Below are 22,246 nucleotides of genomic sequence, written 5' to 3' on the forward strand. Positions count from 1 at the left end.
GAGTCAGTGGTGGATGTGGCATGACTTTGTACTGTATAAAAACTAAATACTGCAGGAAATCTGAAATATAGAATGCTGTAGAAATTCAGCAGGTCTGGCTGTAGAAAGAAAAATACACTTCAGTTCAATGATGCTTCTTTGGAACAGTCCGATGCAGAGTCACAACTCACTATTTAAACTCTGTTTCTCTCTCCAAAGTCGCTGCCAAACCTGTTGAGTTCCTTCAGCATTTTCTATTCAATTACTTTGTTCTGGATGTTGGTGAACTTGTTGATGAGCTTGTTAAGAATTGTTGTAGCTATGTTCATCCAGGCAAGTGAAGAGTGTCCCATTGCATTTCTGATTTATATTTTATAGATAGCTTTTTGGAAGAAAGGAGAGTTAATTGTCACAGAATTTCCAGTCTTAGCCTCTTGAACTTGTAGCCACAATATTTATATGGCTTGGTCAGTGATAACCCAAGGATATTGCTCGTGGGGAATTCAGTGATGGTAATGCCGTTGAATGTTATGGGGAGATGGTTAGATTATCTCTTGGTGGTTATCATTGACTGTCTCTTGCTTCTTAGCTTAATCCTGGATGTGTCCAGGTCTTGTGGCATATGGACAAGGATTTCTTCATATTTGAGGAGTCTCGAATGGTGTTGAATTTTATCCATCAGTTCCATTGGTGACCTTTTTGGTGAAAGGCAAGTCATTGCTGAATGAGCTGAAGCTAGTTGGGCTCGTCTATTCTGAAGAATCCCGTGGTGATTCCCAAGAACTGATGATTGGCTTCTACCAGTATCTTCCATTCAGCTAGGTGTGACTCCAGTCAATGAAGAGAGATTACCCATGATCCCCGTTGACTTAAATTTTGGCAGGACTCTTTGATGCCTCACTCAGTCACACTCAATGTCAACACTAGTCACTCTCATTTCCTTCCTTTTGTTCAGCTCTTTTGTCCAGCTTTGGATCAATAACAAGATGAGGAGCTGAGTGGCCCAGGCAGAGTGCAAACTAAGCATTACTGAACAGATTAGTCCCATGTACGTGCCATAACCCTGTTTAAATTGTGCCTCCCAAACTCCAATTTTAGCATCCCCAACCAGAAGAAAGATTTTATCTGAATCTACCTTTTCTGTCCCTTAAGTATTTTGTAAGTTCCATGAGATCACCACCCCTCTCTTCCTTAGACAATCCTGCCATTTTAGAAGCAAGTTGAGTGAATCTTTGCACTTCTACAAAGAACAATGTTCTAATCCATCATCTAAGTCTATCCAAATCTTCATGGAGCAATTTTAAGTCTTTCTTACAACATGCATTCCCATTTAGCTTTGTGTCATCTATCAATTTAGAATTTTTCACTTGGCCCCCACCTCCAAATCCTTGAAGTATATTTTCAAAAGCTGCAGTCCTAGGTGCTAATCTTTGCAATACACTTCAAGTCATAGTCTGCCAATATGAAAATGATCCATTTTGTGATTCCTGTTTTTTGTCTGTTAGCCAATCATTAATCCATGCCTGTACACAACCTCCTATCCCTTGTACTTTAATTTTTCTAACCAGCCTCCTATGGCTATGAAAATCAAAATGTACAACATCTATCAGCTCTCCCTAATCAATTTTGTTAGTAAAATAGTCCCAAAAAAACCTTCCCCGGTTCATCAAACATACATTTGCAAATGTATGCTGATGGTGCCCAATCAGATTAGCATCATGTATCTATTTTTCCTATCCTTTATTCATAGATTCAGCAGTTAGTTCTGAAGCACAAGCCATCAATGCTGTTGTTGCAATGTTAGCAGGACATGGAGCCTTAATGTCTTTACTGTTTATTGACATTAAGTGGAGTGAATCAAATTTACTGAAATTAGCATCTATCATGCTGGAAACCTTGAGGTTGAGATCCTCATTCATGAGGCACTTCTGACTGAAGAATGTTTGCGGTGTTTCAGTTTTTCCTTTTACATGGATGTGCTGGGCTCCCTCATCATTAAGGGTGGGGATATTTGTGGAGCTGCCTCATGGTGTGGTTTAGTTGTCCACCAGAAATGGCAACTGGATGTAAGACAGCTTTGGTCTCATCCATTGGGTGTAGGATCTCTTATTCCAGTTATCACATGCTATATCAGTCAGTGCATTGCACCTTTTTTAAAAGTTGCACAAAGTTGACTGTTCACTTTAAGGTTATTTCTCCTGCATTCTTCATGGAATCTGGATTAATGCTTCTGCTCCTGTTTTGATGCTAATGGTGGAGTGTAGAATATGCAGGTCTGTGAGATTTACAGCTGGCAGTTGAATACAATTCTGCTAATTGAAAGATTGAATTACTTTATCCTTCTCCTGTTTTGTCTGTAAAGTGAATTATTTTTAAAAGTTCTTATTTATTTTGCCTTTTGCAGTAAGGTGTGCCATATTCTTTTCCTTTCTTTCGTCACAAGTGCTTGGTTCATGCATTCAAGTCAGATAATGTTGCACACAAACAAGCAGAGTAGGAAGCAAAGGGAAAGAGCACCAAGAAAGGAAAGAGTTTACAGCTCAGCACTTAAACTCAAAGCTATGGATGTTATTTCCTGTGATTTCTGTCACTGTCCTCTGAAGCTTTAGTTCTGTAGGAGTTTGAATTCAGGTCGGTGCAGTTGGCTGAAATGGCACGAGTTCTTTTTGAAGTTTATATGCAGATATGGTCTACTTTTCTGGAAGTAACAGAAATCTTCCAGACAAGCAGTTTTTAAGGCACTATTGGACTTGAGTCATGTTTAGTTCAGCCTGAAGTCTCATTTTCTGGAGAGGTTCTTGATATAAATAAAAGACTGCACTTCCTTGTATCAGACTAAAGCAGCAATTCATAAAACATGCACTTAAAACCTGTTTTTAAATACTAGGAGTCTTGTTCATGTAATGTGCTTGTTAAGGTAAGTGATTTCATTTACCAGAGCAGTTTCTATGCCCCAGTCAAAAACTACTGTTCATTGTACCAGAGACTTGATGAGCCATCAGCAGCACTTCAGATGTAATGAGCTTCGCTAACTCCATGTTGTTTACCAAGCCCCGCTGGGGAGAATCGGCAGGTCTAGCAGCATCTGTGGAGAGAGAAACAGTTAATGTTTTGAGTCTAGCATGACTTCTTCAGACCTGCTGGCGATACATTGTTTACTGTCCCTTTATGTTGGTTTGACAGCAATGACCACACAATAGAAAGCAAGAAATTCCAGGAGGGTAGTTGTTTCTGAAATTAAAAACAGCACTGGAGGAGCTGAGCAGGGTAACAGTTTCAGAGTTCTATGTTTCCATGTTGTTATTCAAAATTATTTGTCATGACTTAACTGGGAAGTGTGCGCTAATAATGATGCCCCATTGTTCCACAAGCCGTCACAAAATGAATAAAATCACAATTAGACCACCCAAGTGACCAATTTACCTAACTGACTGTTATTCAGGATAAAAGCAATTCATACCAGGTTTTGTATCCAACAGAAAATAGCTCTTAGTTACTGGAACATATTTGACTATAACAAAAAGCAGAAAAAATATAGCTTTCTAACCTTCTACTATGTAACTTAAATTGTAAGTTTTTTTTAAATAACTCAAAATACACATGCACACATTCGCAATGAAGACATTCAGCAGACAAACTGTTATAGGTGGAAAAAGAATATAGATGGCAAAAGCAAAATTCCAAAGATCTGAAGTCCAGAACTCAAAGGGCAGGTTACATTGTCTCTCAGTTCCTCTTGATTTTTAGCATTGATGACATGCTGTCTCTAAAGCAATGATTTTTCTTTACTTCAGTTGTTGATCTGACAGATCAAGGCCTTTTCTTGTTTAGATTCTTTATTTTAAGAGTTTTTCTGTCTTATCCTCCTCCTCCTCCTCCTCCCCCCCCCCCCCCCCCCCCCGGCCGAAAATGGAGGGAATAGTGGAAGGTTTCAATTTGCAAGCTCTGGATGTTTCTGGCTGTAGTTGTATTTATAGCTTTGATTGTTCTGCAAATCTTTAAAACCAGGGCTACTGTGAGGCAGAATTTGCCTAATTCAAAGGCTGTATGTGCCACTCAGACTTAAAATCTCTCCCATGCTGCTTGAAAGAGTATGATTGTCTTGCACTACTGTTAAATGTGCAGCACTTGATTTCAAAGTTGCAAAACTCTTGTTTTTTTGGCTGTTTAGCAGTCTAATTTCTATTTCAGTTTATGGTCTGCAAAAGAGAGAAATGTGTGGTTTTCATTCCAAGTTGTATTCTTGAAGTTTTGTTGCTTTTCCAGCTTTATTGTCAACTGCAGTTTGTGAACTTCCCTCACCCAGTTACATTTTTGTGATATTTGAATTCATTGTTATGACCCACTTGAGCAAGTGCACTGATAATCGAACCCCATTAACTTTTGTAATGGTCGCATGAATTAAAGGTTTAATCAAAGTACTTAAAAGTACCTGGGTGATGCACTCTGGTTAACAGAAGATACTGATCAGGCTTTTGTACTTATCACAAACTATTAATTAAAAGTAAATTAATTATTGTCATAAGCAAACAAAAATATAAGAAATTCTAATCTCCTTAATCATACACAAACATACAAGACAGACAAACAAGCATGGCTGTTATGTGTGGAGGAGAGATTGCTGGTGAAGTACAGTTTAATAGCACCAGTTCACAGGATTCAATGAGATTTCCACTTTGCTCAATAAAATTCTGTGGTCTCTGATCTCCTTGTTTCAAAATTCTTTGTGGAAGATGCGGGGTGGCTGGCACACGATTTGTGAAATCTTCTAGGCATTGGTTAGAGGCAACAGCTTACAGCAGCTGGAGGGAGACAATATCTAACCCCTGTTTGGGTTTTGTTAACTTCACTTGCAAAGAAGTACCTCGTTTATTCCGCAGTCCGGAATCTTCTTCCTCATGTTGTAAACATGCAAGTTGTTCACTTGTTCATGAGCTACTCAGTTATCATCATGCTGATGATTTCATGCATCCACGATTAGTCTTGATTTTTCGTGCAATCAGCAATTATCATTAGGTAGTGTTCACGTTCACGTACATAACACCAGTGTTGTGGCCTCAGATCTATTCTCCCATTGCTCAAATGAAACAACTGTGCAGGTAAGTGGCAGTGAGCTTCTGTAGCTTATTTTTAAAAATGTAGTAACTCCTTCCACAATCCTTGGTTTGAAGGAGTACCCTGTTCCCATTTTGGTTCAAAATAAAGAAAAAGAAAAATTGTGTTCTTTACAACATTGTTTCTGATTTCTTTTGCACCCATATGATCATATACTCCTGAGGAATAAGAATAACGATAATTTCACATTTGCTATTTTGCCTATAGCTACGACAGGAGCTTGCGCCACTCGTCTAATCTTATGATTCTGAGATTCACCATTCCTTAGTAGTGAAAATGTCTTCAAATTATTATTTTACTAGCTTCCTTAACGCTTTAATGTTGTGTACCAGTTCTTGTTTTGTAGTCAGATAATTCATTCAAGAGCACACTTAAATAGTATTGTGAAATTCTGGTTTCAAATGCACAATTTTGCCTTCCATCACCATCTTGGAAGGAGGTGATTTATTTTAATGCATCTTGTGAGTAATAAATTGTCACCCCAATAAATATATTTACTCCAGATGAGATGAATTGCTTTTTAACAAGCTCATTTTGTAAGTGGATACGTGGGAGCTTACCTATACATTTTGTTTTTGTACTTAATCAGTGATTTGTCACTTTTAACACCTTGGATTACCACCAAATTTGAAAACTGAGTATTCATTCAGAACTGTTGATTTGACTTGATTTAACATGTGTTTGCATGTTCTGTCTTGAGGCATCAATTCTATGAGCAAATTTTATTTTGGAGCACTAATTTGTAATCTCAATAAATTGCTTCATCTCAGCAAATTTGGGGGTTTCTTACAAACCCCAAGGTAGCTTGAAAGTGCCCATGTGTATAGTCCTATATCCATGAATTGATTTTAGTGCATTGAAACGTGATACTTTGTCACCAAACCCAAAATGTATTTTTTTGTTTCTTGAAGCTTAAATTGTCTGTCAGAAATGGGCTTGTTGGAAACTGTACATGCATCAAAGTATTCTTTCTGCTATGAACATTCAGGTTATGTTGTTGTTTATCTCACCAAGGCAAATACATTGCCTGCTGTGCCTAGCAATGAATCATTGACACTGTTGTAATTTGATTTGCTGCAATGTTGATCCTGTTCTGCACAACAATGCCATCTGGTGTTTTCTTGAGGTTGAGGATTTCAGTAAGAATGATGCCAAATGGTATCTTCAGACATAACAGTAAGGAGATCTTGTGGATCTGGTGCTGCTCTGCATATCATGTTAGTAGATAATCTAACTGTAGTTTTAGTAATCAGGCACTAAAAGCTTATTAATGCCAATAAACAAGCAGAAATAATTGCAAAACACAATATCTTTTAGCAATGTAGATGCTACAGATGTATTTTTTGCCTACTGCAATATTATATCATCTGAGTCCTAACTTCTGAATCTAAACTAGATGGCAATTGGTGTACATGATCCTGTCTTTAAACTAGTGAATGTTTATCTTGTTATTCACTCCCTCACTTCCTCACAACTTGCTGCCAATGAATTCCAAGTGTTGAGTATTTTTTGTTACTGTCTGCTTAAGGTAGCTTTTATTTCATGATATGGTGTGCCTCTGTACTAAGTCTTTTAAAATATAAATAATTCAGCAAGACATACAAGAACACTTGGTATATGAGAATGTCCTGTACTCTTTTTAAAAAAAAAAGCAATTTTGTTTAGTTGTTTTGCATGATTAAACTGTTTTAGAGGAAACTGTGAAATTTCCAAATCTTTATCAGTAAAAACGCCACCCAAAAAGGAGGAGCATTATTTCGTTTTGCCACATTAGGAGGGGCGAGTGAAAGACAGATGTGTTTTTGAGGAATCGAATTTGCAGGAAATTAAGCAAGACAGCCGAGCAACAAGTTCCAACTAATGCACAAAACTCCTCCTGTCTTCTCCCCTCCCTCTCTCCTTTTCTCCTCTGCCTGCATATTTCCCTCCAACCCCCAGCCTCCAGTGACTGGTTTTAAGTCTGTGAGTGCAGTACTCACATCACCACCTAAAGATATAAAAAAGAACAGGCAAAAACTGTATGACCAATTTAACCTAATCCAACATTCAACATGATTATGTCAATCTTGAGCTTCAGCTCCACTCTCCTGCCCCTTCCCATATCCTTTGATTCATTCAGAGACTGAAAATTCATCTATTTCTGTCTCCAGTGTTACTCAATAATGGCACATCCATAACTCCGAGGATAGAGAATTCTGAAGATTCACAACACTTTGAAGAAATCTCTCCTCCTCTCAGACCTAAATGTTTTGCCCTTTAATTTGAAATTGTGCCCCTTTTTCCTAAACTTTACAGCAATGAGAAAAGACCCTCCTCCATAGCCACCTTGACAGACCCCACTATAACCTTGAATATTACTTGGAGGTCATTTCTTATTCTTTTAAACTCCAGAGAAAGTGGACACAATTTATTCAGCCTTTCATTGTAGGGCAGCCCATTCATCCCTAATTGTTTGATGCACCTATGTGTTAATTTATTTGCCTTTCTTTTACAAGTGCATCCTAATTTCTCTCAAATCAATATTTTATAAATTTCATACCTTTTTAAAAATATAATCTATTTATGATCGAAGTGAAGAACCTCTCAAGTCCTCACATTGTACTCCATCTCCAATTTTGCCAACTGATTTAATCCAGCTTTGCAGCCTTTATGTCCCCACAGTCTACATTCCTCTAACTATGCATCGTCAGAAACCCTGTATATGTTATTCTAGGGCACTTTATAGATTATAAATAGATTAGGGCCAAGTAGTAGTCATTGCAGCACTCCACTAGTCACAACCTGACAACTTTAAAAATGTCTACTTTGTGCTTCCAGTCCACAACCAGTCTCCAATCCATGCTCATCTATCATTGCCAACTTGTGTATTAACTTTTTTCTGATACCTTATCAAATGCTTTTTGGAAATCCAGTTGTATAAAATCAACGGATTCCCCTTTATCCTATCGTACTACTTACAACCTCAAAACTCTCTAAGTTTGTCAAAATAATTTCCTTTTGCTAAACCATATTGACTTGTTCTAATCTTTTGGCCTTTATCATAAGAGGATTTGAATGCAAGATTAAAGATGTCGTACATCAATTGTACAGAACCTTAGTAAGATGCAGTGGAGTGTTCTGTGCAGTTTTGGTCCACTTAATTACATACTTTTGTAGAGGACGTCTGACAGAGTTTCACCAGTCTAATTCTGGGAATGGTGAGACTGTCCTGTGAGGAGATATTGAGGAGAATATGCTTGTATTCTCAAGAGTGATCTCATTTCAATTTAGGAAATCCTTAGATCTAGATAGGGTGGCTGCAGAAAGGATGTTTCCCCAGCTGGTGTAAGGGCAGGGTCCAGAAGCCAGGTACTCTGTGTGCAAATAGGAGGTGAGCCACTTAGAACTGAGATGAGAAGAAATGTCTTCAATTCGAATATAATGAATCTTTGGAATTCTCTATCCTGGAAAGCTGTGAAAGCTTGAGTCGTTGAATAGGTTTAAGGCAGAGATGAGGAGAAAGTGAGGACTGTAGTTGCTGGAGATCAGTCAAAAATCTGGTGGTGGAAAAACACATATGGTCCGACTGCATCCGAGGAGCTTCATAGCGTAAGCTTTTCATCAGGAATGTGGAGTGGGGGGAGGGGGAGGGGAGGATGAGGTGTTCTTCCTCCCAGCAGCAGGTGGCTAGAATTTAGCAGTGGAGGAGGTCCAGGACTTACATATCCTTGGCTGAGGGGGAGTTGAAGTGTTAAATCACAGGACGGTGGGGTTGATTGATGCAAGTGTCCTGGAGATGTTCTCTGAAACCTTCCACAAGTTGGTGTCTTGTCTCCCCAATGTAGAGAAGACCACATCGAGAGTAATGGACACAGTAGATGAGGTGTTTAGAGGTGCAGGAAAATCTCTGCCAGATGTGGAAGGATCTTTGGGGCCTTGGATTGAGGTAAAGGGGGTGTCTCTAACATTTCTGCCACCTACGTTCAGACCTCACCCTTAGAGATATATTTCCCTTCCCACCCATTTCAGTATTCCACAGAGATCATTCCCTCCATGACATCCTGATTAGGTGTTGTGGTTCTGTTCACTGAGCTGGGAATTGTGTTGCAGACATTTCGTCCCCTGTCTAGGTGATATCCTCAGTGCTTGGGAGCCTCCTGTGAAGCGCTTCTATGATCTTTCCTCCGGCATTTGTAGTGGTTTGAATCTGCCGCTTCCGGTTGTCAGTTCCAGCTGTCCGCTGCAGTGGTAGGTGTATTGGGTCCAGGTTGATGTGCTTCTTGATTGAATCTGTGGATGAGTGCCATACCTCTAGGAATTCCCTGGCTGTTTTCTGTTTGGCTTGTCCTATAATAGTAGTGTTGTTCCAGTCGAATTCATGTTGCTTGTCATCTGCGTGTGTGGTTACTAAGGATAGCTGGTTGTGTCGTTTCGTGGCTAGTTGGTGTTCATGGATGCGGATCGTTAGCTGTCTATCTGTTTGTGCTATGTAGTGTTTTGTGCAGTCCTTGCATGGGATTTTGTACACGACATTGGTTATTGCTCATGCTGGGTATCGGGTCCTTCGTTCTGGTGAGTTATTGTCTGTTGGTTTGTGTACTGTTATGAGTCCTAGTGATCGCAGTAGTCTGGCTGTCAGTTCGGAAATGCTCTTGATGTCTGGTAGTGTGGCTAGTCCTTTGGGTTGCGGCATGTCCTCGTTCCGTTATCTTTCCCTTAGGCGTTTGTTGATGAAATTGCACGGGTATCCGATTTTGGTGAATACCTTGTATAGGTGGTCCTCTTCCTCTTTTTGCAGTTCTGGTGTACTGGTGTGTGTTGTGGCCCTTTTGAATAGTGTCTTGATGCAACTTCTTTTGTGTGTGTTGGGGTGGTTGCTTTCGTAGTTCAGGACTTGGTCTGTGTGTGTGTGGCTTTCCTATATACCTTTGTGCTGAATTCTCCATTCGGTGTTCTCTGTACCATCACGTCTAGGAATGGGAGTTGGTTGTCCTTTTCTTCCTCTCTAGTGAATTGGATTCCTGTGAGTGTGGCGTTGATGATCCGGTGTGTGTTCTCTATTTCTGTGTTTTTAATGATTACAAAGGTATCATCTACATATCTGACCCAGATTGGGTTGAATTCTGCTCTGAGTCCAGAGATGGGTGAGCCCATGGTATGCCATTGATTTGTTCATATATTTGGTTGTTGAATGTGAAGTGTGTTGTCAGGCACAGGTCCAGTAGTTTGAGTATGCGGTCTTTGTTGATAGGTTCAATGTCCTGTTGTCTGTTCTGTATGTCCAGCAGGTTGGCTATTGTTTCTCTGGCTAGGGTTTTGTCGATAGAGGTGAACAGTGCCGTTACATCGAATGAGACCATGATTTCTTCCTTGTCTATGTGTATATTTCTGTATTGATTGTATAGAGCGTCTGGATCCACTGATCAGGTGTTTCAGTTTCTGCTGTAGTTCTTTAGCCAGTTTGTGTGATGGTGTCCCTGGTAGTGATACTATGGGTCTGAGTGGGATGTCTGGTTTGTGCACTTTAGGTAGTCCATAGAATCTGGGGGTTTTGTTGCTTTCAGGTTTCATTCTTTGCAGGTCAAACCTGGTTATTGGTCTGGTTTTTTTTTATAGGTCCCTCAGTGTGTTGTTTATCCTATTGCTGAGCTGTGGGGTGGGGTCAAACTCCCTCTAACGGAGAATTCAGCACAAAGGTATACAGGAAAGCCACGCACACAGACCAAGTCCTGAACTACGAAAGCAACCACCCCAACCCACACAAAGGAAGTTGGATCAAGACACTACTCAAAAGGGCCACAACACACTGCAGTACACCAGAACTGCAAAAAGAGGAAGAAGAACACCTATACAATGTATTCGCCAAAAACGGATACCCGTGCAATTTCAACAACAGATGCCTAAGGGAAAGACAACGGAACGAGGACATGCCACAACCCAAAAGACTAGCCACACTAACATACATCAAGAGCATTTCCAAACTGACAGCCAGACTACTGCGATCACTAGGACTCATAACAGCACACAAACCAACAGCCACTCTCGGACAACAACTCACCAGAACGAAGGACCCGATACCCAGCATGAGCAAAACCAATGTAGTGTACAAAATCCCATGCAAGGACTGCACAAAACACTACATAGGACAAACAGGAAGACAGCTAATGATCTGCATCCATGAACACACCAACTAGCTACAAAATGACATGACCAGCTATCCTTAGTAGCCACACACGCAGGTGACAAGCAACATGAATTCGACTGGAACAACACTACTATTATAGGACAAGGCAAACAGAGAACAGCCAGGGAATTCCTAGAGGCATGGCACTCCTCCACAGATTCAATCAAGAAGCACATCGACCTGGACCCAATATACCGACCACTGCAACGGACAGCTGGAACTGACAACCGGAAGCAGCAGATTCAAACCACTACACATGCCGGAGGAAAGATCACAGAAGTGCTTCACAGGAGGCTCCCAAGCACTGAGGATGTCACCTAGACAGGGGACGAAACGTCTGCAACACAAAATCCTAGCTCAGCGAACAGCACCACAACAACGAGCACCCGAGCTACAAATCTTCTCACAAACTTTGAATCCTCATTAGGTCCACAACCCACCAACCAAGCCTCCATTTGCAGCACCTAGCCTTGCCACTGCAAAAGATGTAAACCTTGCACCCTAACCTCTCCCCTCATCTACATGCAAGTTCTCCACCGCCAGATTCTGACCACTCGATGCTTGGAGGAAAAACACCTCATCTTCTGCCTTGGGACACTCCAGCCACCCTGGCTCAATGTCAATTTTGCCAGTTTCCTGATCTCCCCTCCCCCTCCCACCCCCACCTTATCCCATTTCCAACCCTCCAACTCGGCACTGCCCCCTTGAACTGTCCTACTTGTCCATCTTCCTTTCCACCTATCCACTCCACCCTCCTCTATGAACTATCACCACCACCACCCCATCATCAACTTTTCTGCTCCTTGGATGTTGCCTGTCCGCTGTGCTTTTACAGCACCACGCTTTTTGACTCAAGGCAGAGATTGATGGATTTCTAGATACTCATGACATCAAGGATCATGGGATAGTGTGGTAAAATGGCATTTGGTAAATGGTCAGCCATGTTTGAGAATGGTGGTGTAGACTCGAGGGGCTGAATGGTATACTCCTGTTGTTGCGTTTCTAGTCATGCTTTTTTTTTGTTAGTGCATTGTTAATGCTTTCTCTGGATGAAGCACTGCTGGTGTTTCCTGCTTTCTATTTATATGTTTGACAGAGCAGAAAAAAAAACACCTGTATAGTGTATTCAAAAAGAATGGGTACCCAATGAACACAGTCTGCCGATTTCTCAGCAACAAATTCAAACAAGCAAACAAAATGCATCCAGAAACCCTAGCCAATCTCCCCTCCATCAAAGACATCTCTGATCTGACTGCCAGACTACTCAGACCCCTTGGCATCATGATAAACCACAAACCCACCAACATACTAAAACAGCAGCTAATGAACTTGATCTTGAAACACATACAACAAGCAAAACTAATGTCATTTACAAAATACCATGCAGGAACTTTAACAAACAATGCATTGGATAAACAGGCACAAAACTAACCACCAGGATACATGAACATCAACTAGCCACAAAACAGCATGACTCTCTCTCACTAGTATCCTTACGTACAGATAAGGAAGGACACCACTTCGACTGGGACAACATATCTATCCTAGGACAAGCAAATCAGAGGCACGCATGAGAATTCTTGGAAGCATGACATTTCAACAAGAACTCTGTCAACAAAGACATTGACTTGGATCCCATTTACCCCTGAAAAAAAGAACAGGAAATGACATCACCGCAGGAATGACATCGCCATCCCAAGGAAACCAAAACATATAAATAGAAAGCAGGAAACACCAGCAGTGCTTTGTCCAGAGGCTCACAGACGATGGTGGTGAAATGTCTGAAAATGAACCTTCCAGTTCAGCGAGTTAAGAAACCTGGCCTGCAATTCCATATTTTTTCTTCTGTCCTTTCTTGGATAGAGGTATAATGTTTGCTAACTTCCAATTATCTGTCTTATTACTATTCTTTTCTTGTAATCTAAAACTGTCCTCTAATAATATCTTCAACCTCCTGAGTAAGCTATGAATTGATCTTTAAGTTTTTGTTTTTCAGTGAAATTAATTTTGTTGAATGTTTTGATTTGTTTCTTTGAATGTTTTCTACTGCACGTTTATTGTCAAACCTTCTATTTACCCACACAACCTCGGCCAGCTCCTTCCTTAGACATGTGTAAATGACTTAGTTGAAGCTTTTATTTGTGATTGAAATGTTATTTCAAAATTTAACATTTGTTCATCTATCGCAGTAAATTGCACTCAGCCTTGTATATCAATACAAATTACGTTCTTTTTGTTAAATTTGTGTATTTCTGTGCTGAGCATCTCTATGATTGTATTAAAATATCTTACTGATATATTTAATTCACACTGATTATGTTTTTTAATAATGCTAACAATGCATAATCAAGTTGTTGCATCACTTTCAATGTATCCTTCCTATCTGTTTCTGCGATACACACTTGTTTTTTGCATTGAATTGTGATATTTAAGAACTTGTTACAGTTTCCTTGTCACAATTAATCTAAACATATGCTTTTTCAACAAATGACCAATGTATTTGCTTTAACTGTAAACCTGATTAAGATCATTTTCGGGTCAAGTTTTAAATTTCACTAAATTAAGAAATATCACTTCAATGCCTTTCTTTTTCTCCCCAATAGAAATTTAAGTGGAAGTAGATGGTTGACGAAAGAAGAACTGGAAGAGATGCTGGTTGAGCACATTTCTGACCAAGATGTAAGTAATAATTTTCAAATAGGTTATGTTTCACATTTGACATTTGCAACATGAAACAGAATTGCAAAACATATTACCGGATTTTCATGTAGAGTGGTTCTATAGTTCAGTGTTTGTGATTTTTCACAGCACGAAAGTCCAACTGGATGCTAACCATTGCAATCGATGTCAGTTTGCAGGGAAAAATAATTTGGCAACCTTTGAGAAATCCTATTGTTTCATTAAGCTGAAGTTAAGTTTACAAAAATTTATATGCAAGTTGTTGAGCTTTCTCTTCGAATTAATATGACTTCATTGTTACAACTAAAACTAGAGGAGAGCGCTGTTATTCTAGTCCCACTACTCCACAGGTCAGAACGTAAAAGTACCCTTTCCAGTTACCAAGATGAACGATTTAATACTTTGTCTATGTAAGATTTTAATTAAGAAGATCTATTAATCAGATTACTGAATAAACACTTTATTATGAGATTATTATTAAACATTGGTTCATTATGAAAACAAGTCTTACTTACAAAGATGCAGAGGATGGTTGACAAACATTGTGATGTAAAAGTACACATGTGCATGCACGCACTGTCACTCGCATGCACTCTTTTAAAGAAAAGAGGGGAGATAAAACAGATTTTTTGCAGACGTTGGCATTTTGAACAAAAGAGAAACTTTTTGGCCAAAAACTCGAGTATAATGTTCAGGAGTCTTGTGGACCTGCCACTAATCGAAACCACTTGTTCAGATAGTATAATCTTGATGTTCTTTCGATCACTCTTTCAAAGAAAAACAATTGGTTTCACAAGGAACTCTAAATTAGTGCTTTCTTTTCAGAAGTGGGTAGCTTGTTTTTAATAGGATTTCCTCCAACTTGGCTTGTTCTTGATAGGCATTGCTGCAACTGAACCAGATGAAATAAGAACCTCTCAAAGTCAGTCACTGTTTAGCATAGTCCTAGCCCCTGAAATTTCCAATGCCCACCATGAAGTTTCTCTCACTCTCACTATCGTTCTCCCCTTGGTATTTCCAAAAAAACTTTCAATAATTCAATTTTCAAAAATCCTTCAAATCTTGAGTCCTCTAACACCTATCAGCAATTTTATTATTGGCTAAAAACTAGAAATATTCAGGGCTACAAATTGTGGATGAGCATTGACTTTAAAAAATGTTTATATTGAGTGCAACATCTGGAAAAAGCATGATTTTGGTAACTTCAAATAAAAATGATGACATAGTATAATAAAAATATAATGAAAGCGTTGACTACTTGTTCAGAGTTTGGAAAAAATTTTTAATGATTCTGCAATAAATATTCTGACATAATAGATGCTGCTTATTGTGTCATAATGAACAATTTACAACAGTGTTGAATATCTGATGTCTTCCATGATTATTTAAACTTTTTTAATGTTGATCAGCGTAATGCCAATACTATGAGATGATGACATAATGATTTCCTTACTGAAACCAAAACCTCAAACATTTTTACCTTTTATAAAATCCAAAATAATGCTGTAATACTTTGGAGTAGAAATTATGTTCCCTTTAATATCACAAATATATAAAGTTAAGATATCTTTAATTTTCTTTGTGAAGAAATTTATGGTAGCCAACCCCCTCACCCTGTCATTTCTGGATGGAAGATTCATATTTCTGCTAACTTGCTGCTAAAGTCCCAGTAGGCATCTTTTGCTGTGTTGATTAGAGGTCAGTATTTCTGTAACGTCCTTCATGTTAATCATGATGTTGATATCAGTCCTAACTGCTGTTTTGATGCCTTAATGGGTAAATATATTTCTCAGTTGGTTTTAAGGTAGAAAAAACAGAAACAGCTAGTGGTGAGCTTCCAATTGTCTGCCACTTTGTAACGACATGGGGTAAACCCCTCTGCTAATTTAAACCAGCACCACAGAAAAGAGTGCTGTAATCTGTTAAAATTCGAGAGGCAAAGAACTATCCCAGAGGTCATGATTTAAAGTACAAATGAACAATTTAAGTCCAACAGAGAATATTAAAGCCAACAACTATTTACAACTTCTTTCTCTTAAACCTTTCTTTTACCTCCCCCTCTACAATATTAGTCCCATTTTAAAAATATCCGATTAAGATGGTTTTAAAAAATCATGTTTCAACAACCAGTCAGCTTTGTCAGTTCTTAATAGATTTTTCTCTGTAGATTTTCTCCAGATCAGTTTTGATGTTCTCCTCCACAAACTTACAGACAGGTACCTTTCAGAGAGCTGTTCTGCTAGCAGTGGCTTGGCAGTTCTTTTCTCTTCCTCCTCCCCCCCCCCCCCCCCCAACTGTGCAAAATGTCTAGTTTTATACCCTAAGACATTGGATTGTTTTATTGGTTTAAATATTATCAAAATACTAAATTCAAAGTTGATTGGATTTTGGTATCTTGGGGCATAGCTTCAACTGATTGGCCGAATTGTAATTTGTTTTTGTTGCATAGCACCCCAGCTGCTGCTATTTGTTTTGACCAAGTGTTACTTTGTTCAAGACTCTCTGTGCTTTGTCAGTCCTTACTAGCTTTTCAATTCTCTTAAAGGTACAGTAGAGTTCTACACCTTCATAACAACTTCAACACATCACACTGTTCACTGGCCAAACTCTTTCTCTCAGGCTTGTTGCAATGTTCCAACACAGCTCAGCACAAGCTGGAAGAACAGCACCTCATTTTCTGCTTGGGAACTCTACAGCCTCTGGATTCCATATTGAGTTTAACAATATTAGGGTTTGAGGCACCTTCTCCCATGTCCTTAACCCATCTGCCAAACACCAGGCCTTATTATCACATGGTTTACTATTACACGAAACCCATTATTAGCCACTAATTGTTCCTGTTTGTAGCTATTCATTCTCCTAGGCTGATTGTTATTCGCTCCATTATCTGTCCAACTGTTCTTCTGTCTCTTTGGGTTCTATCTCTACCCATTATTTACTCCTTAACCCCTCCCAAACCCTATCTTCTGCAGTAAAAAAACAACTTTTTCCTAGTTACTATCAATGTTGAGGAAGGGTCACTGGACCTGAAACGTTAATTCTGATTTCTCCCCACCGATGCAGCCAGATCTGCAGAGCATTTCCAACAATTTCTGTATTTGTAATTAGTTGTGTTAGTTGCTATCAGTCAGGTCAGCTGTTCAGCTGCCAAACTAGCCTGGAGAGTCAGTTAAGGCAGAATGTTTGCTCCTGTTCATTATTCCTGTCCTTGCCGGAAGATGTTTGTGTATAGCTGTTTGATTAATTTAGCTGTAACACAATGCATAATTAGTAACTTACAGGTGCTGCTGCTCAGATTAATACATACGAGTGCATCCTGGTAAGATATTGGATGATTATTGTTTCTTCAGGAATGCTAGCCCAATTGTTGACAGTATCTTTGTGTTCGTGAACAGGGAAAGTGAGAAAAGATTTAGGTGGGGGTTATAGTGAAGAGTAGGAAGAAAATTCAGCCTTTACCGAGTCGAAGTAGTATTAATGGGTTAAGAATAAGAACTGAAAATGAGATTGATTTCTACTAAAGTTGAACTGATCCAGATTACCAGTGAATCCATTGAATGCATAACAAAAATGCATCCCCTCTAGCTAGGAGTGTTGACCAGGTGTACTCCTGACAGTATGTGTTTTATATTAACAACTTATATTATAATGCAGCAACTAAATGGAGATAAAAATTGAGAATTTCACAGATACAAAAACTGATAGCACGCAATAGGTTAAAAGTTAGCAAAAGTGTCATAACACTTAGCATTTCCTGAATGACTTGGATTAACAGAAGTGGAGCGTTTTCAGGACAGAGTTCTAAAGCTTAGGTCCAAGATGCCTATGACATGCAATGATGCAACTTGGATGAGTGTTGAATATGTTATAGGTTGGAATTGATGTTATAAGGTAAAAGGACAAGACTTGAGTCTGCAGGAAATTAGATGAGAAGAGGGTTGTTCATAATTTGTACATGAAGTCTGGAATTTAAAATTTAAGTTATTGAAAGACAAATGACCAAAGTATCCAGATAATGGGTGAGCAGAACAAACTGTAGGTTGCAGAATTTTATTTGTTAGTATTTGTGAGCGATAGAACTCAGGAAACTAGTATGGAAGATATTGGAGAAGCTAATCCTGAATGTAGTGAAGATATAGATTATAAATCAGGGTGGTTGGTTCGAGCTTGAGTTCGATTCAATTTAGAACATGAGGTTGTTCGAAAATTGGTTCAGCTCTAGTTAGCAGTGAGAGAATACAGACTTAATGCCAAAAGGTTAACCCTTTTTGATTTCTTTGTTTAGAATATTTAAAGTTTCCTGGCATAGTTAGATTTTTAAAATAAGTGATAGGGAATAAAACAAGGAATATGAAGACAAAATGTTCATAAACTTTCAAATTATATCAACAAAATAATTGACCTGTCTCTACTTAAAAGGCATTAATTGTTTACTGAATATTCAAGAAAACTGTGCACAATGTAATTAAAAATGAGATTTGAATGTGAGTTTAATACATGAGAATATTTGTTTGTTGATTTGATTGAATTATTCTAACTAAAATGAGCATGTATTAAATCTATTGAAATAACATTGGACTTAATTTGAATTGGAGTTTGTTCAGAGGAAGTTGCATTTTGTTTCTGCTCATCAAAACCCTAACTTCAACAATTAGGCTTTATAAATCAATTAAATTTTAATTGTGTGCAAACCCTTGTTGGCTCTGACATCTGTCAACTTGTATTCTAGTACAAAACAAACAAAATCAGAAGATAATCTATTGTAAAATTTCAACAATTTTCATTTACATAATATCTTTAATGTAGTTTAAAACTGTTTAATGTGTTAATATTTGAATGGAATGTTTACAGATCTTGCTTGGTGTAAGATATGTGTACACTGGCTAATGAAACAGCTGACAAGTGCTACACAAACAGACCTTTGGCCTATAATTAGGTTAATACCATTTGTACACTTGCCTAACAAGGAGGCTAATGAAGAATTAAGCATAGTCTTTTTCTCCTTCTTTGCTGTCACTTCTCAAGTCGTCCAGGCATTGCTTGTAGATTGTTGGTCTAGGGGGACTGGCTGTTTCTTTTTAATAATTAGATGTTTGCTGCTGTGCAATTGATTGTATGCTTTCATATGTCCATATCCTTGTTACTATTCAATGACTATAGCCACACAATGCAAAATTGCCAATATTTTCTAATTATGGATTAATGATTGAATGTTGGTGTTTGAATTGTTTTTTGTTGGAAGGAGCTGCCTGCCTGTGTGAATGTAGTCCTAAAGGTATATAAATTATCTTTTGGCTGCCTGGTATTTTTAGGGTTGCGACTTTCGATTTTAAAAAAAAATCACCTTACAACAATCACTTGATAGTGACACAATCTGGGCAAGTTCCCCTCCAAACTACTCACCATGCTGACTCTAAAATATATCCTTGGTCGTTCACTGTCACTGGGTTAAAATCTTGGAATTCTCTTCTAGCAACATTAGGTGCCCCTGCACTATATGGACTATCATAGTTCAAGAAGGTAGCTTATCACCACCTTCCCTGGGGTATCAAGGGGTATTCAGTGTATACTGGCCCAGCCCATGAACCAGTCTCTCATGATTTAATAAAAGGGAATAAAGGACTTGAGGCTTTCTGACAATGTATGTGTCAGGGTGGGGGAGGAAGAGTTAACTTCGCTATGAGATCCCTAGATTTGTCTACAGGCTGAATTATCCTTTCCAATTGGATTAGGAACATGTGTAACAACTGAAGACTTTGTTCTTATATTTTTTGTTGTTTCTCGTTGTGCAGAGTCTAGAGCCAGGGTATAAGGATTTGCTCATTTAAAGCAGAAATGAACACTTCATTTCACAGAGGATGGTAAATCTGTACAGTTCTTTACTGGAGGGTCTGTTGAGACTTCGTTGTTAAGAATATTCGAGACTGCGATAGACAGATCTCTCATTTTTAAGGGTATACAGGGTTATGGGGCAATGGTAAGAAAGTAGAATTGAGGATGATCTAATTTAAATGGCTGAGGAGACTTGGGCAAAATGGTCCACTTCTGTTCCTATATCTTATGGTCTTAACACTTTTTAAGCAGTAGAAATTTACTGTAAAGCTGTGGTTAATATTTTAAATATTGTGCATAATCCAGTGAGAATTCTAATTTTAACAATTATGAAGGTATTAAGACCAAAGAAACCTGACATCTCTCCCAGAGGAGTTGCAGATATTAAATAGCCAGTGCCAAACCATCAGTCATTGTCTGCATCTCAGCAATTTCTATCCATCAGCTGTTCATTGAGTCTCCATTCTTTGTCGAAAGAGATGATTTCAATGAGTGCATAGCTTCTGTTCCAGCCATGGTGAATAATCAAAGCCTCTTTGGTAAGTATTTCATTCTTGCCTTGCTTAAAAATTGGTTTTACTGTGTATTATTGCAAATTGTTCAAACTATTCTTCCAGCCCAACTCTTATTCACAGCCCACTTCCAATTTTGGAATTGCCTGAGCTAATTTATGCCATATTATGTGCAGGATTGTACAGAAAATAATGTGTTTAGTTGTCAATTGTCTGTTTTTTAATAAATAACTGACCTGTTAAGTAACATTAGTCTTTCCTTTTATGTTTTAAACAGTACCTGTACTTTCTTCGGTTACTGGAGCGAATGCTATCCTTACCATACTGCAGTATTAAGGAAGAATATGTGTTGAAATTTCGCAGAAGGATGGAAGATCAGTCCAAGAAACAGATAATTGAAGCTTTACAGTTTGATGAGAGCGGAGTAGCTTTCAGTAAAGGAGAAGGTAAAAACCATATAATCTGGCATTCATTTCAGCCTTTTCAGCAAAGTATATGTTCAGGTTCAATTTCCTTTTTAACCAGTGTTCTGTTCTTGCCTGATGAAGTCTCCTCAATATGCCATTAATCTTGAGTGCTTAGTTTCATTTTTGTGCACAGTTCGCATATTCAAACTGTGTTCCAATGCCCATTAACGGAAATTTACTTTTTGGAATTGCGAGTTCTTTGTTTCTCAAAGCTGCTTATGATATTTGGAAGTTTTCTCCATAATTCTACACTATCTTTGTTAAAATAATGTGATAATAAATGCCATTCTGATGTTCTCAATTACTGGCATCTCACCAAAAAAAATCTCAGTGGAACTACACATCATGTTTTTCAGCTAAGTAGAAACCAACTTTGAAATATGTGTGTTACTTATAGTATTACATACTTTGGGGACAGGAATCCTACTGAAGTTGGGTTAGCAGACGGCAACTAATAGAAGAAAGATTGTGCAAGAAAGGAGTTTGGCTAATTTCCAGCTGTTTATATGACATGCTTCATCTTGTACATTGAGTTTACCATGTTATATGTTCCAGTTATACATATGGTTCACAGATTCTGAACTTCTCAGTAATGTAAATTAAACCGGACTGTTTGAAATTTCTCAAGTTCACAATGTGATGAAAACTAAACAAATGATAACTGCATTATTGGTTGCGGGTCACAGCTGCATCACTAGAAGGCATGCATGTCAGCATGAGTATAAGTGATAGCTGATGTGTACAATAACCTCCAAAACAGATTTTGTCCTTGCAGCAGTTACAATATTGAACCTTTTTATTTATTTCACTAAACCAAATATGAGCATCTGATGCAAGTCATTGAAATGAACTTAAAGCACTAAATATCTATTTAATAGTACATCTGTAGAACATTTAGATTAGAGATTTGTATAAAGCTGTAGGGCTGTCTAGTGGTACTGTGGTAGTGTCCTTTCCCCCTGGACCAGAAGGCCTAGGTTCAACTTGGGCCTGCTCCAGAGATATAATAACATCTCTGAACAGGTTAATGTAGAAAAAAAAATGTACAGTTGTGTTCTACGTAATATGTTAAGCTTGAGCTTTTAGTCACTGATAACCCCAGGATATTGATCGTGGGGGATCCTGAGATGGTGTTGCCGTGTTAATTAAGCCCTTGGTGCTGTGTGCTATATTATGTCCTGCAGCCTTCAATGATTTATGTACATTTACACTCTGAACCCTTTACTTTTGCACTTCGTTTAAAAATGTATCCTTTGTATTAATTTCTGTCTGCATTCTTCCCACTAAAGTGAATCACTTCACACTTCTGTGTGCATTAAATTTCATCTGCCACTTGTCTTCCGGTTCCATCAATCTATTTGGCATTTTGAAGTTCAGCACTATTTTCCTCGAGTTCACAATCCTTGCAAGTTTTAGATCATCTACAGGTTTTGAAATTGTGTGCTCTGCACCAAGTCTAAGTTGCTATTGCACATCAGGAAGAGAATGGGTGCTTGCAC

At 38.4% G+C, this 22,246-nt stretch overlaps 1 protein-coding gene across 1 annotated transcript in view; it reads left to right on the top strand.

Moving 5' to 3' along the window:
* mrps9 (mitochondrial ribosomal protein S9) overlaps positions 1 to 22,246 on the top strand; it is a 97,962-nt gene that overhangs the window by 67,604 nt on the left and 8,112 nt on the right. The window contains exons 7-8 of the mRNA XM_060826653.1: positions 13,861 to 13,936; positions 20,558 to 20,726. Coding sequence (XP_060682636.1) covers positions 13,861 to 13,936; positions 20,558 to 20,726 — 245 coding nt within the window. The remainder of the gene's footprint in view (positions 1 to 13,860; positions 13,937 to 20,557; positions 20,727 to 22,246) is intronic.

The sequence above is a fragment of the Hemiscyllium ocellatum genome, chromosome 6, assembly GCF_020745735.1.
Source record: "Hemiscyllium ocellatum isolate sHemOce1 chromosome 6, sHemOce1.pat.X.cur, whole genome shotgun sequence".
Classification (NCBI taxonomy): Eukaryota; Metazoa; Chordata; class Chondrichthyes; order Orectolobiformes; family Hemiscylliidae; genus Hemiscyllium; species Hemiscyllium ocellatum.